Genomic DNA, 14,901 nt, shown 5'->3' with positions numbered 1-14,901 from the left:
TGCAGCAAATTATGTACACACCCTGTATATATGTATATTTATATTTATATCTTACGGCACACTCTTTCACTCCCGTCAAGTTTGGGTACAGAAATACTTCAGCCACCATACTAATTGTCGATGTTAAGTTATACAGAAGTATAATAACATTCAATAAAAGTATGTAAAATACATTTTGAAAATGTACCGGTTTAAATTTGACGTATTTCTGACCCGAATAAGGACGTTCTTGTCAAGATATTATTAGTTTTGCATGTTGATTATTTGATCAATTATATTTACTTTTTTGAAAACATCTGTCTAAGCCTTTGGGCCATATAATCTAAACCAACCGCGTGACTTATATATCAGACCTACTTTTTGCACATGGTTTTCACGCTTTCTGGAATAAGAAAAGTTACCAACTTAATCACAAAGAAAATATTTGAAGATGGTAAAACCCTTTCTGTAAGTGTCTTTCATTTAATAAATTAAAACATTTAAAAATGTTACTTTGTTATAAGAATGACATTTACATACAATTAAATTGAAATAATCTTAATAATTCAAATTATCACACGAAAGCAGGAGTCACGTGGTCAGATAATTTAGTGCATTTATTTGAAGATGATTTAAACCTAATGTGTCCCGTTTCAAACCAAAATTTACCTTTGTCATGCACCGTGTGTTTACTCAAATGAATCGAAAAATTTAGAAAGTTAGTTTTTGTAGTATGACAGATAAAATCTGAGTTTATCTTTTTATCAGTTTAAATAAATTTTAAATTGCTGTTTATGCTCTGTGTGTGTGTATTTAATTTAATCGGGTACACCTTAAAAAAGATTACACATTCACTCCCTCTTCTATCAAATGTGACCTCAAATTTTAACAAAAGAAATGAAATCAATTCAAACACAAAAAAAATCAAATAAAATCTATTATTCCGATTTCGTCTGCAGCGGATCATTCCATTTCGCACCCGCGGGGGTGTTTAAACCTCCAGCATTCTTTTGTTCACCTATTGACAGATTCATCCGAGCGTTCCAAGCGCTCATTAACTCCATAATGGATTTGCGTTCGCACTCTCGCGCCTGGCTTCTGTGTAACGTGAGAAAAACACAGGCATCAGAATCGCTTAGACCATAGCGTATAAATATTGGAAACTCTAAGAATTCCCAGCACAGAAAGGAATTTTACATGTCGTGTACGGTCAGTGTTGTAAACCTGTGACGTTGTTGTGAATATATATTAACATAAAAGAGACTTTTTATCAGTTTAGAAAAAAAATATTTGAAAAAATATATATTGACGTTTTTATACTTTTTGAGTGTGTACAGTAAAAATTTATATATACGTTATTTCGTGTATATAATATTTTATACTTAGTGTTATATATTTGTTACTTTTTGAGCACAAGTGCTATATTTTAGTGTCCTAAATTCACTTAGATAAACTACAAACATGGTGGCCGGTGATGGTATGTATTTGTTTTATTTAATTGTTTATTTTTATTTAATTATTATTTAATTTTTATTTTATTTACTTTTGATTTCTCACCGTTATAATACGTGGTTTTGCTGTTGTTGTGAATGTAAAATGTACTTGTGGCATATATAACCATTGTCTTAAATGAGGGGTTTTTCCTCTAATTTCCTGTGTTATGTGGATATTATTTTAAAGCGGTTAAATTCTAAAACTTAGCTATTTCATAAACGCTGTCATATGTTAAAGGTATTGATAGTGCTTATGAAATTTAGATACCCTGTAGTAATCGGCAATATAAAATTAATTTGCTATGTTAGAATGAAAGTTAAAACTTTAACTTAAACTTCTTTTTTTACCACATATGATCTCAACGTAAAATGTTAAAATGTGTTTAAAATCAGCGGTGGTGATATCTAGCTATCTATATTAAGAGGGGAAAAAAGGCGAAATGCTATATATTAAAGAACAGGCGAACAAAACTAGAATGTTACACATTTATCCCGCCATTATTTTCAGCATAAAACCACTACTACTGTGTGTGTGTGTAACTCGAAACTTCTAAACATTAGACTATCCAGTAGCACTAAAATTAACAAGATGCATGCTACTGATAAGCCCCTGGTAGGCTTGTCGTCGCGAATTACACGCCGAAATTTACATAGAACAGAATACTGGATTATTCTTACAAAACTGCATGCACATACGCTGACTGTTTTTCTAAGAATAGTTTTACATGAATTTCAAGAATGCATTTATTTTTAAAGTTTTGCTAATTCCGCCAGCAAAGTTATCAAACTATCGGCTGATAGGAAAAGTGAAAAATGAAGTACGGTTTCCAATTAATGACTGTTTTGTTACAACTAGATTCCAATTTACGCATTAAATACTTGTTCAAAATTTTCAGATACTTTTTGCAATATTTTGGTAAAAGAACATAGAGATGCTTCTATTCCAAGAATAGTTAAGACAAACAATTTTCCCGTTTTTCAAATGTATTGTCAGTACGATTTTACCAGAACCCTCATTTTACTAAGCTAAATTGTATATATCAATGAAATATAATTATATGGAATATTTTACGGGAAAATGGGACAACTTTCTTCCAAATGTTACTTACAATGTGTGTAGCCAAAGTTATGACAATAAAATATTATATGATGTAAAATGTATCGATTAGATCCATAGAAGAAGCCGAATATAATGAAATATAGAATCATCCATCCCAGTTCTGAACTTGAGTAACATTTCATCCGGAGCATGTTAGCATAATCAGAAAATCAAAAACGAAACTGAAAATCATTCAAGAGGGAAATTATTTAATGGTTTTGATTTACCTAATCTAGTGTATCATTATATAATTAGAGTGATAACACATCATGTAAGATGACTTAATGCCCAGGAAAGAAAAATCTTTTATCAATCATCTCAATGCTGATAAGCCTTCGGAGCAGGTATATCATAATAAATCGCTATCATAACATGATCAGCGACTGATAAGCCCGGTAGGCTTGCTGTTTTGATGAACATATGATGATGAAACTTGCAATAAATATCTTAGCTTATTAACCTCTACATTGAACAGGTTGTCGTTTCATGAGCAGATTCTTATGAAACTTGCAATAAATATCTGAGATTATTGATGCCTGTAATTATCAGGCTAATATGAAGTAAGCTGATCTTGACGAAACTTGACATTAATTGTTTAGATGTCTTTTAGACAGGTACTGGTGAATGTATAAGGATTGCTGGCATATTTGGCATCAACATAACCAGACAATGGTTGTGAATCTGTTTAGACTGATAGTAATTTGTATTACATTAAAATATTCAGGTGCAGGCCCTATGCATTGTGTGTTTATTTTTTTCTGTTTTCAACAATAGCGTAACCTTTCCAAACAGATTGTTAATATACAATATCTATTACTAATATTGGCGGATCATAAATAATTCAGGAAGGAATAAGTTCAGTGTATTCAGCTATAAACGTACACTCAATGATTTGTAAACAACAAGGGAATGGAATCATATTGATCGATTCCAACTTTCTGTTATTTCACAATCATCCAAATAAATATGCTAATTAGCACATAAATATCGCATATATTCGTTACAATATTTTAGCGTTTATTTATGTTGATTTTATTACGTCATCGATAAGTGGGATTACCACAAAATGTTTATGATTTATCATACATGTATATAATTAACGTATAAAGAAGAACAAAGTGGCTCGCTGTTACAGTTTATGCAGAAATATTATAAAATGCATATCAAACTATTTTATCGTTTAAACCATCAAAAGATATTAGTAAACCTTTGTATCTTTGTTAATAATAGAATGTTAAACAAGGTCACCTATTGCTGAAACGGGATAGACAGGGCGGTCGCTGGGGTTTAAATTTCTATTGAAAAATTTGAAACAAATTTTAACAATAGAAATAAAAACACCATCATTGTATAAAAAGCGACTTTTTCACAAGGGAAAAGGAAATTGGGACTTTTCGAAATGTGTGTTGAATTTTACACGCTTCACTTGTTAAAAAGGGGCCAGGGGGTCGAAGATAAGGCTCTTTGTGTAGCTACCGAAAAATGTGTAAACTTTATTTACGCGCGTTTGTACGACAGATGGGAAAGTTGTACCAAACGAAACTGAACAGCTGTTTCCCTTTACGAATACTTTTTGTTAGCGATGTCGTCTGGCGAACTTGCTAAAATTATCGTCTGCCATCCACCCAAAAACACAAAGACCCACATGTTTTGAAAAGATAATTGGGGTAAATTAGAGCAAATCATCGCTTTTTATGTAACAAAAATAGTGCACATCTTAAACGATATATAATGCGGGAAATGCGTTTCCGGTCTAATAAATAAATAAATACGTTATAATTGGTTATGTTTATTTTAATTTGTGTATGTATATATTAACAATTGTCTCGTGTAAAACCCACCTGTTTGTGTGTATAATTCTCTTTTAAAATAAAATAGCAAACTATAACAAAAACAACATTAAATACATACAAGTTTAAATGACTTATAGTTACATAATTATAATATTGATAATTTTAAGTTTAATTCATATCTGTTATGTGTATTAAATTTATTGCCTATCCTTAGTGTCTCTTTTATTTTTGAGAAGTTTAAACAGCTGTCAGCACATAGTTCTATACTATAAACTGTCATACAATATTTGAGTTTATTTTAAAGGTAGATTTTCAATGTTTAAAGTGGTAAAATGTAGGTTTTCAGAGTTTATTTTAAAATTGTTGCATTTAATGTGGTTAATAAAATACAGCTACTGTTAATATGTTAGGATTAATTCTCATACAAACTCCTCCGTAAATAATAATATGAAAAACACCTCTTGTTGTGTAAATAAGACAATCTGTTCCCGGTTATTTTGTTATTTGTTAACTTTTCAATAAACCTTCAGCATAACGGAAATGTATGTTACATAGATTAATCTCGCCAGCAAAGAGACCGCATTTTTTTTATCAAATGAAATATTAAGTTTTCCTTTACTAAAATTGAAAAAAAAGATTAATTTTAAAATCAAAACTGGTACAAGCTGTCGGTCACGTGACAAGCTTTATGCAACATATGTTGAAACTTCGTAGTCTTTGTTCTTGAATCACAAAGTATATGAACTTCAAAGAAATAAACACAAAATGTGTGCATTTTTCATTAAGTTAAATTAAAAGTAACATATTTGAGTTTCATATTTGAATCACGCACGCCATACTTTACATAAGTTAGAGGAATTGTTTGAACAGAACACAGATATATAGAAAACAAAATCAAACGAAGTTGTAATTTATGATAATAGTGTAAATATTATTTCCAGTATTATGGTTGATATCGCATTCAAAATAATTCAGTTACTTTTAAAAACATAGATCTATTATTTTTAGCCCTTTGCTGATATAATAATTTCAAAACCATAGGAACTTCAGCATAATTTTTTTGATATCAGCGTGGAAACTGTCATTGCTGTGGTTCTGAAATTGTCGTCTGCATCGCAGTGTCATCTGCTTTTCTGTTTGTTATTTCTCCAAATCGTGTTGACATTTGTTTCTACCTGTGGACAACATTGATTTGAATGCAAACAAACATGATTGCTACCGGATTGCCGTGATAAAACTAAAAGCCTTTGTGTTGAAGTAGATAAGGTGACTTAAGGTTGGATTATGATAATAATGGGCGGATTTGAACAATTTGCATCCGATTGGTAAAACAATAGTTACCCCCCTTTGTTTACTTTGCGCTTTTTGCTTGAATAAAAAAGAGAAAACAAGAAATAAGTACATCGAATGTTAGATATTGTGCATTCGGGTTTTCATAATACTTCAATTGTTTACTTCAAATGTTTACTCTGCTGATGAAACCCAAGTATGCGGCTCTTGTTGTCGTATAATGCGACAGTATTGATTTAGATGCGGGTCCATGGACTATTGGGATAACCAAATATATACGATATAGTCTCTAAATGACTCTTTCCTTTACTGGGGAAAATTCCTCATGATGAATATGAGCAATAATAAGCCCATAGAGACTCGGAATACATCGATAACAGGCCTTTATTCGTATACTATATCAATTAACAAAACTCGTACGATGCAGATTCAGGTCCATTCTAGCATTTATAGAGCTCTTTTTAACATTGCCTGATTTCCCTGAATCAGCAATATTTCTCAATTCATTCATTGAACAGCGCAGAAATTACAATGGATGTGATTTCCAAAGGAATTCTTTAACCTTTCAATAATTTGTGAATTTCCGCTCTATAATATCGAACCGAAAATAGTTTTAATGTATGGTTCCAGAATTATAAGGAAATATGCACTTGCTTATGCTGGATATAACTTAAACATTGTCTCCTAAATAAAAATTTTTTATAAGAAAATTGTCTCGGTAAAACTTGATTTATACACGCCAGATTTTAATCGATCATCTCAGAATTATTTAATTGTTAAAAACAAGCACGTCTCCAAAATCTGCCTATTTTGACGAGGTTTCTGGCTGGTATTCGGTTGTTGGAGCAGACACAAATATTATACAAAATCTAGCTATTGATTTTGTATGGATATAATTTATCTCTGTCCAGTAGTCTTGTTATTTTGTTACAACAAATTTTATTCCGTCATCAACATCATCTTTCGTGTAATGATCACTCCACCACCATCAGCATCATCGCCATAATCATTATCAACAACATCATCGTCCTCGTCATCATTTAACAAATCATAATCATTATCAGCAGCAGCATCATCATCATAATAATAATAATGATAATACATATAATCATCATCACCGCCACCATGATCATCATCATCATCATCATCATCACCACCACCACCACCGTGACCAACTAACATTTTTTTGGTTTTTCATATTTTAACACTGATTCCGTCTTTAACCCATTGACTTTCTTTTGACGGTTTGTCAGTTTTTAACTAAATTACGTTTTCTTTCTTGTCAGTTTTTAACTGAACCAGGTTTTCTTTCATTTAAATTTTTAAGTCAGTGTTGTAAATAACTCCGGTGACCGTGATAATTTGTGAATAGGTCGCTGCTTCTACAGCTCAGCATCTGGTACAAGTTTAGTTTTAGAAACACCCCTTAAGCCTTATGTCTGTAAATTCATTCATTTTTTCGCTCATTTCATAGCAATTACTGTCTGTACAAGCAGAGCTGGCATTATAGGTTTACTAATAGGCAAAGAGAGAGAGAAAGATTCACTTTTCTTAGATGAACCATAAAATTTGACTGGAGATTTCCTTTAATGTGGCACGCTCCTGTTAATTTCTATCAAAACGAAGGATTCCGAGTGATGGAACTACTTTTTGTGTTTGGAAAACATGCGGAAGCTTTCCCTGCACAGGTGTTATCACTCAAATCTTTTTAACTTTAATGGTGCAATCATCGTTACGGCTTCCGATGAAACTTAAAACTAGAATTATACAATTGTAAACATACTTGAAATAATTAAAATCTTTAAGCCGTTTACCAACTTACCAAAATACCACGGTTTGTATATTGCCGTTCAACAAATATACCAGTTAACCAGTTTTACTTCGGCCGAGTATCTTAAAAAAAAGATTTTACAAAATCTAGCTATTGATTTTGCTTTTAAAAATCTTTTATAATATCATCATTAAAATCATCATCATCATCACCATAACGATCCAACTCATTGTCATCATCATTGCTATCATCATTGCTATCATCATCTCTATCATCATCATCATCATCATCTGTATCATCATTATCACCATCACGATCCAACTCATTGTCATTATCATCAAAATTATCTCTATCATCATCATCATCATTATCACCATCACGATCCAACTCATTGTCATTATCATCAAAATCATCTCTATCATCGTCATCATTATCATCATCAATTCATCTCACAAGCTTCAAGTTCAGAAGCATTACTGTCGACTACTAAAGTAACAATTTTACAATTTTTTTCACAATGAAAATATTTAAGTTTGAATGTATAGTAATAAAACTTGCACGCTAAACAAGATGAGAAATTGAAATAGTTATATATTTTGCTTTAACACACATCTGTTCTTAACAACTAGTGTCTGTTTGTATTTACATTAGCGATTCATCATCAGGAAATTGCACGTCAAAACTTCTCTCTATTCCAAAAATTACTTTTTTGTTTCTAATTTGAAGAGCAACATAATGAAATTCGTCTTCAAGAACACAAGTGGTGCATAGCAGAGTATGCATACCTCAGTTGAATTCTGGAATGTCAGATAATCGTTGTGTTCTCCTTATTGTTGCTTTTAACTGTCTATTAATGGTTCACCTTACTGTGTTTTACTGTGGTTAGATACTCTAAAATGTCAATATGAAAAAATATATGGAAAAAAAAATCTTCTTTGTTTTTACCTCCATCATAATTTCTTGTATTGTTATAAAGAAAGATTTAATGAAAGAAAAAAATGGAAACAAAATAATAAAAATGAAACGGTATTTGTATAACTGTTACATTTTCGTGAATGACTGTTACAGTAACAATCCCGGCAATTCCGGGTATGTTCATTTTTTATTCACATGAATCTTGTTTATAATTTTCTCCTTAAACCTAAAATCTGTTTAACTGACATTTTAAAGTCAATAAGAACATCTTTAAGGATCTTTGTGATGGTGTTTAAGGACAACAAAAGGTTTTTTAAAGATTAAATTAGTGACTGTTTAGTAAGAGGAAACATTTGTATGATGTTTGAAGGTTTTATGTTGGTCTTAAAATATTTTTTCTTCCGCAGTCTCACCAGGTCTTACATTCATGGTCTTATATTTATGGTCTAAAATTAGTTTAAGGTCGTTACAAGACGATCAGTGCTATCATATTTAATTACACGGCTCATATACGAGATGGGTATTCTTTATAATTATTATATCTAGGAATTCACCTGCTATTAATTTACTTCATTAATCAGCATACACACGTCTTTAATAAAATACAATCAAAGGAAAGTGGGGGAAAAAAGCTCTGCAAGCACACACAGGTACTTGGTATAATTGTACGAACTCAACCGAAGCTGTAACATGCTGATGTACTTGTGAAAATTGAACGAGTGCACAAAAATATGAAGTGTATGCTTGATGAAAATTGTTTTACTTGTTCCGATAATGTCTCTCATTGAAATAACAAGTACGTAAATGTCTATTTTAATTTGTACACTTTGGGTTCATTTTCTGCGTACTCTTTAAAAAAGGAGACCGGGGTCATCAGTGTTACACAGACGCTGTTTGATTAAACAGTTACAAATTTCATTAAATTGCATTTGATCGTATGTGTAAGAATCACATCCTTGGCAATTTTATATTGTCAAAATATATTCTAAATATCTGTAATGAAAATGACGAAGTGAAAGAGAGCAGTGTCAGAGAGCACAATCTTCTGCAGATCTTGCGTTGCTGGATTCCCGCTCAATGCTGCTCAGATCAAGTAGTTCTTCTGCACTTCTCTTCACCTGTGGAAAACCTCCGAAGTACAAGGGTATTACTAGACTTCACATGGTCTTACTTTGTTTACAGAGAAAAGAATCAAGGCCTGATTAAACAAACTAATGTAATGAAGAAAGTGAGCAGAACACATGTTTTACCAATATATTTTTATGTATAGTTTACATGTTTTTTATATGAACCTCCTGCTTCTTCCTGGTTTTTACCTGCTTGTTTATATTGTTTGAAATAATAACATTAAGACCATGAATGTAAGAATACCAGCAAAATATTTTAGTTCTAATACATAAAATTCCAAGGCATTAAACATGAATTCAAATAATTTCATTAACTGGATTTCAGAACAAAGCAAGATCATGAAATTCTCAGCATTACAATGCTTTTCAGCAAATAAAACAACTTTTACTAGAATAAGCAGGCAAATTTATGTCAAATTTATGGCTAGCTGATGATTTTTTTGTCTTATTCTTCATTTTTATGTTGCGTTCGTCCAGTACATGCATACCATATGGTCTGTTTAGAGTAATTTATCAAAACTGTCAATATTCGAAACGAGGGATACGCAAGGGAGTTGCTTTCTTTCATTTATTATTCATCGCTAATGGTTGACAATTATGCGTTAGAAAATTGGTGAATGTGGCAGTTAACAATCAGTGACAAAACATTTTTCCAGGCTTCCAAATCTACTTTATTTATTCGTTCAGGTTTTGTGCGAAGTCGAGGTTCCCTTTTTTCCTCGATAGTTTTTGAGAAATAAAGTTCAAATCTTTAAAAGGATTGAAACTTAATGTCGTTCGTCTATAATAAGTCTACATTTTTATAGGAAAAAAATGAATATTTCATATTGTAAGCTCTCTCGAGAAAAGAACTCTAGAAATGTCATTGTCAGCATGATAGACAGTGAAAGCTGGAACGTAAAAAGTGGAGAAAATATCCAAAAACTTCCTTTAATTATGCTTATTTAAGATTTTTAGAGAGAAAAAAAAGAGACATTTTGCAGTAAAAGCTGTATGAAGAAAAGACCGAAAAAAACTAACTACACTAGTATGTAACTTGACATTTAAGAAAATGAATTGTTTTTACTTTTTATATTTCTGATATGCTTATTCATTTAAAAAGTTACTGAGACGATATCTTCATTAAATACTCAAACCAAGCCCTAAATCATGGAACGCGACATCGTGAAGTAAACTGAAGCCTCTGGAGACAACATGCATGGAATTGTTCTAAATTAGCGACATATGGATGTTGGGCGGGAGTACTATATAGCAATACTACTCTATTATTCATAAAGGCACTATATACCATTATAGGAGGAAACGGATATTGGCACTTTCGAGAGAATATTTTTGTATGATAAACTACTGATTTTATTGACGGTAAAAGGACGGGGATAGTAGCATAAAACGGAATATATTCCATCATTATAATATAATACAGCCATTATTCTTGACCTGGAAATATATGTTTTAATGTTTTGTTGTGGGATTTCTTTTCTAAACCAGTTTTTGATTGATATAGCTTTAGTGTAGTAGTTCAATGCAAGCACAGTAATTCCAAGGCGAAAGAAAGGGCTTAAAATGGCTGCACCTCTGCCTGATCAAACAAATATAGGCTGGTCAGAAAGGGGACATTTGTTTTTATACCAATAAAGACGCCATGATCTATATTTGGAAATATAGACGGGTTCACAGACAGGAAAAACTCCGGCATATGGCGACGCGTTTCCCCAAAGGGCAGCAGCATGCGTGCAGTTGAAATATGGCAAAAAGATACTGAATTATTTATGGTCCCCGTCTTTATATATGTATGAGATAAATATGTCATGTGACTTTTAGGTTGATTTTTGTTTTGTGAATCTGTTTTTAATGTTTTTATTACGTGCGTTATATCGTTGTTCAGGTTGCTAAGATTAATAAATCAGTCAATCAGTTATCATTATTAAACAGTCAATATTTACAAACACTGTGACAGTAAAGAATTAAAAAAATACAATATTGAAAGACACTTTAACACAAACATACGAATGCAAATGATTGAAATCACATTAATTAAAATATATTTACTCTTAATTTTGTTGGAATGTGCAAAACTTGTTTTTGTTCAATAGACGACTATGCGTATTTCTTATTTAATAATTATAATTTTTATGATAATTTTCTCATGAGCTTTTTATTATTGTTATCCATATACGTAACAATTTGTTAAGAAATGAATAACAAGATGTATGATATAATGAAGTTAAGATCAAGTCATTTATTTACTAAGACACTGTTGTTTTGGATAAGCATATTTTCGGGTATTATAAATACAGGTGAGGAGGACGAACGTGCAGTTTTTGTATTTCTTTTGGTAGGAGAGATGATGATGATTTGCATTTAATTTAGAGTTGTTTCAAGTTCTTATCTGGCATGCACTACAAGGGTGATACGGCATCCTTCGGGCAATACAGATGGTTAATAAAGAGCTAAAATACTCAGTAAATGATGCATAAAAATAGTTTTACATGCAGTTACCCCCGTTGTCAGAAAATTTGACAAACATATTCAGTGTATCTCTCACATTTTGCTTAATCTTTTTATCCTCATGCTGTGTAAATTAGACAGATTCATAATAAATTTCTGTTTCTTCATTTGCGTTTGTATCATTTTATGGTACAATTACAGGGTTCGGGTGCTTAAGACCTTTTTTATATTCACAAAGCTAATATAATAATAATTTGCGCACGCGAGTTCTGCATATTTATCTGTAATATTCTGCAATTCCCAACTGCCGAGAACTTTAAATTCTGCAATGACAATAAAAAGACCTTCAGCGTTTATTCACTTTGTATTTTGGTATTCTTCTGCCTTTATGGTCAGCTTGCATGTTGAATGGACAACAACGGCCAACAAATCATTACTGTAATGAGTGATAAAACATCAGCATTGTTCCAATTTATTTTCAAATTTAGAACTTCCGTAAAATGAGTTTGAAAACTAAATAAGATATCAGAAGGTGTTTTGGTTGTCCTTCACTTCACATTCAAAGCCAAGTAAAGGGCAAGAAATTTGCACACCTCTTGCGCTAGAAATACAAATGCATTTTGTACTACGCCTCAAGCTATTCTTAGTAGCGGTTCTTTCCGGAAATCTGATGAATGAATTATTTGTGTAAGATGTTTTTTAACCACTTGAATTTGATAGCTTAAGCAGATGCTCCTCGAGTAAATTATTACAAAATTTGGACTGTGTGTAATGAGGGGGTAAATTGTACTATAGCACCGGTTTTTAACTATCAAAAGAATAAGATGAATGTTTTATGTCTCAGAGCAGATATAAGTTTATTGTTTACTATCCACGTTTACTTAGAGTGTAAGCATATATACGAAGTACACACGAAAGCACGTTGTGTCCCTGGCATTGAAGCACATTTCTCTAGGTTGTGAATTTATGTTCTGTTGTTATATAATTGAATTTGCTGCTCTTTAATTTCTAACTGAATGGCACTAGAGAAAAGTAGGATGGCACCATTTATTTTTGAAGTGTGAGACACAGTTACCATTGATATACGGCCATTAAAATAGTTCCGGTGCTTTAGTTAAAAGAAATAGTTCCAACTTTATGCATTTAAACTTAAAAATACTCGTAAAACGCTGTGCAATGTAAGAATGCCTCTTAAATATACAACGAAGTAGATTCTAGTTTCTCGAATGCTCTTTTGCGTTTAATAAAATCGTGTTTTCCCTTAATTAAGTTTCGAGAACTTGGCCCTTGCATATTATTCCACTGCTATGTATGAAGAAAATTGAAACAGTTTCTCTAAAAGTAAAATGAAAAAGTAAACACATGTAACACCGTGGTATAATGACAATAGCATCCACTTATCTCAGTAGAATACCAATCTAAACTGTCAATGGTCACAATTAATGGGAACTATTTACGTTCGCAGTGTTGCGCAAGAATATATACTGTCGCTAAAAATAAACCGGATGTAGGTGATAAATAAATGGCAGACTTTCGGAATGCCTTGTTTACCGAAGCCATTAAAAGAATCAATAGATTGTTTGCATTGATATTGATAAATCTTATACTTTCATACCAGTATGTCTACAAGAGGACTAGAATAACAAACGTATTTATAAACGAAGTTCGATTTTTCTGCCATCGTATCATACTGTTCATTCAAACAGATCAAAATTCATACGCCATTCTATTTATTTAAACAAGATTCAAGAACATCGATAAAAAACAAACACAACTAACAAACAAATAACGCCTATTCAAAGGTCATTGTAACCGATATATTTTGCTTATTGTTTTATATGTAAGAAGTATCATGATAACGCGGTGCCTTTGTAAAACACACATTTATTTTTAATACAAAGAAACAAAATGACGCTAGAGAGTTTTTAAGTGAGTTTTTTTTCCAATTTGTGACGAACTAATTCTGAGCTATCACAACATAATATCTTTTTGATATATTTGAGTATTAAGTATATAAAAATCTTAATTTTGATATCAATTTCTAACAACAAAGGCATGCTATTGATCGCTATAAAGTGAGGACATTGCCGTTTTCTGTAGTCTCCAGATACCATCTCTTTGATTTTGATGCCATGGCGACGTCCTCAAAGGGCGTTAACGATTTTTCCCTTCTTAAAATCGGATTTGTTCGTGATATATTATTTCAAAGTAAGAATTTATCTTTACAAGTAGACAATCAGATGATAGGATATATTTATTATACAATGTACATTTGTCAAGTCGTAATAAAAAACATTGATCTTTCATTATAAAGTGACTTTTTCTATCACCTGTTATATTTCTTACACTCATAGGCTAACGTTATACATGATATCTTTATTTTTTGTTGTTGTTTAAACACAAGATTTTCGTTCATGATTTTATTTTGCAACAGCCACCTTTTGATAGGCACTAGGATAGTTCTTGCCAAATACTTCTATAAAACACTTCATATTGCGAAATTATGAAGAAATTCACATGTCAAACAAGATTTTGCTAAAATGCTTCTTTTGTCACCGATCTGGAGAATATCTTTCTTACCAAGTTCTTATTGACACGTCACGTGACCCTATACGGTTTGTTGTAATTGAAATAAAATGGTATTTCTGGAAAATGTCGTGACTGTATAGGCTTAAGAATGTCGCCTGATGAAATTCTTGATATTGTTATAAGATCTCGAGAAATCGATCGGTGTTACAGTAGAAATTATTTCAGATGGATGGAGACTCGACTGTCAGTTGCTGTCAGATGTAGGTCAGATTTTCAGAACGCCACGTGCATAAAATTCAGTTAATAAGATTAATCGGTCGTTGTTTTTATTTGAACAGAAGATACAGACACGCTAGTATTCAAAATATTCTAATGATTTTAAAAATTTACGTAACATTTTTATTTAGGAATTATTTCGTTACTATGGTTATTGCTTAAACAATTGTAACTGTAAACA

At 31.6% G+C, this 14,901-nt stretch overlaps 1 protein-coding gene across 15 annotated transcripts in view; it reads left to right on the top strand.

Annotated features, from left to right (window-relative positions):
- Positions 1–14,901, top strand: part of LOC132727550 (CUGBP Elav-like family member 4) — a 73,531-nt gene that overhangs the window by 41,587 nt on the left and 17,043 nt on the right. The window contains exon 1 of one of the 15 annotated variants that reach the window (XM_060713097.1): positions 1,052–1,183. The exons of 12 other annotated variants lie outside the window; for them this stretch is intronic. Coding sequence is in view for 1 of the 3 variants with exons in the window: in XM_060713096.1 (XP_060569079.1) it covers positions 1,441–1,456 (16 nt within the window). In the remaining 2 variants the exon portion in view is untranslated. Of the gene's footprint in view, positions 1–1,051; positions 1,457–14,901 lie in introns of those variants that run through there. 2 more of the 15 variants (XM_060713098.1, XM_060713096.1) reach the window with 2 other exon arrangements.

Source organism: Ruditapes philippinarum, unplaced genomic scaffold, assembly GCF_026571515.1.
Source record: "Ruditapes philippinarum isolate M1 unplaced genomic scaffold, ASM2657151v2 ctg1536_1_1_1_1, whole genome shotgun sequence".
Lineage (NCBI taxonomy): Eukaryota > Metazoa > Mollusca > Bivalvia > Venerida > Veneridae > Ruditapes > Ruditapes philippinarum.
Note: the sequence above shows the minus strand (reverse complement) of the source record. Positions and strands in the feature narration are given on the sequence as shown.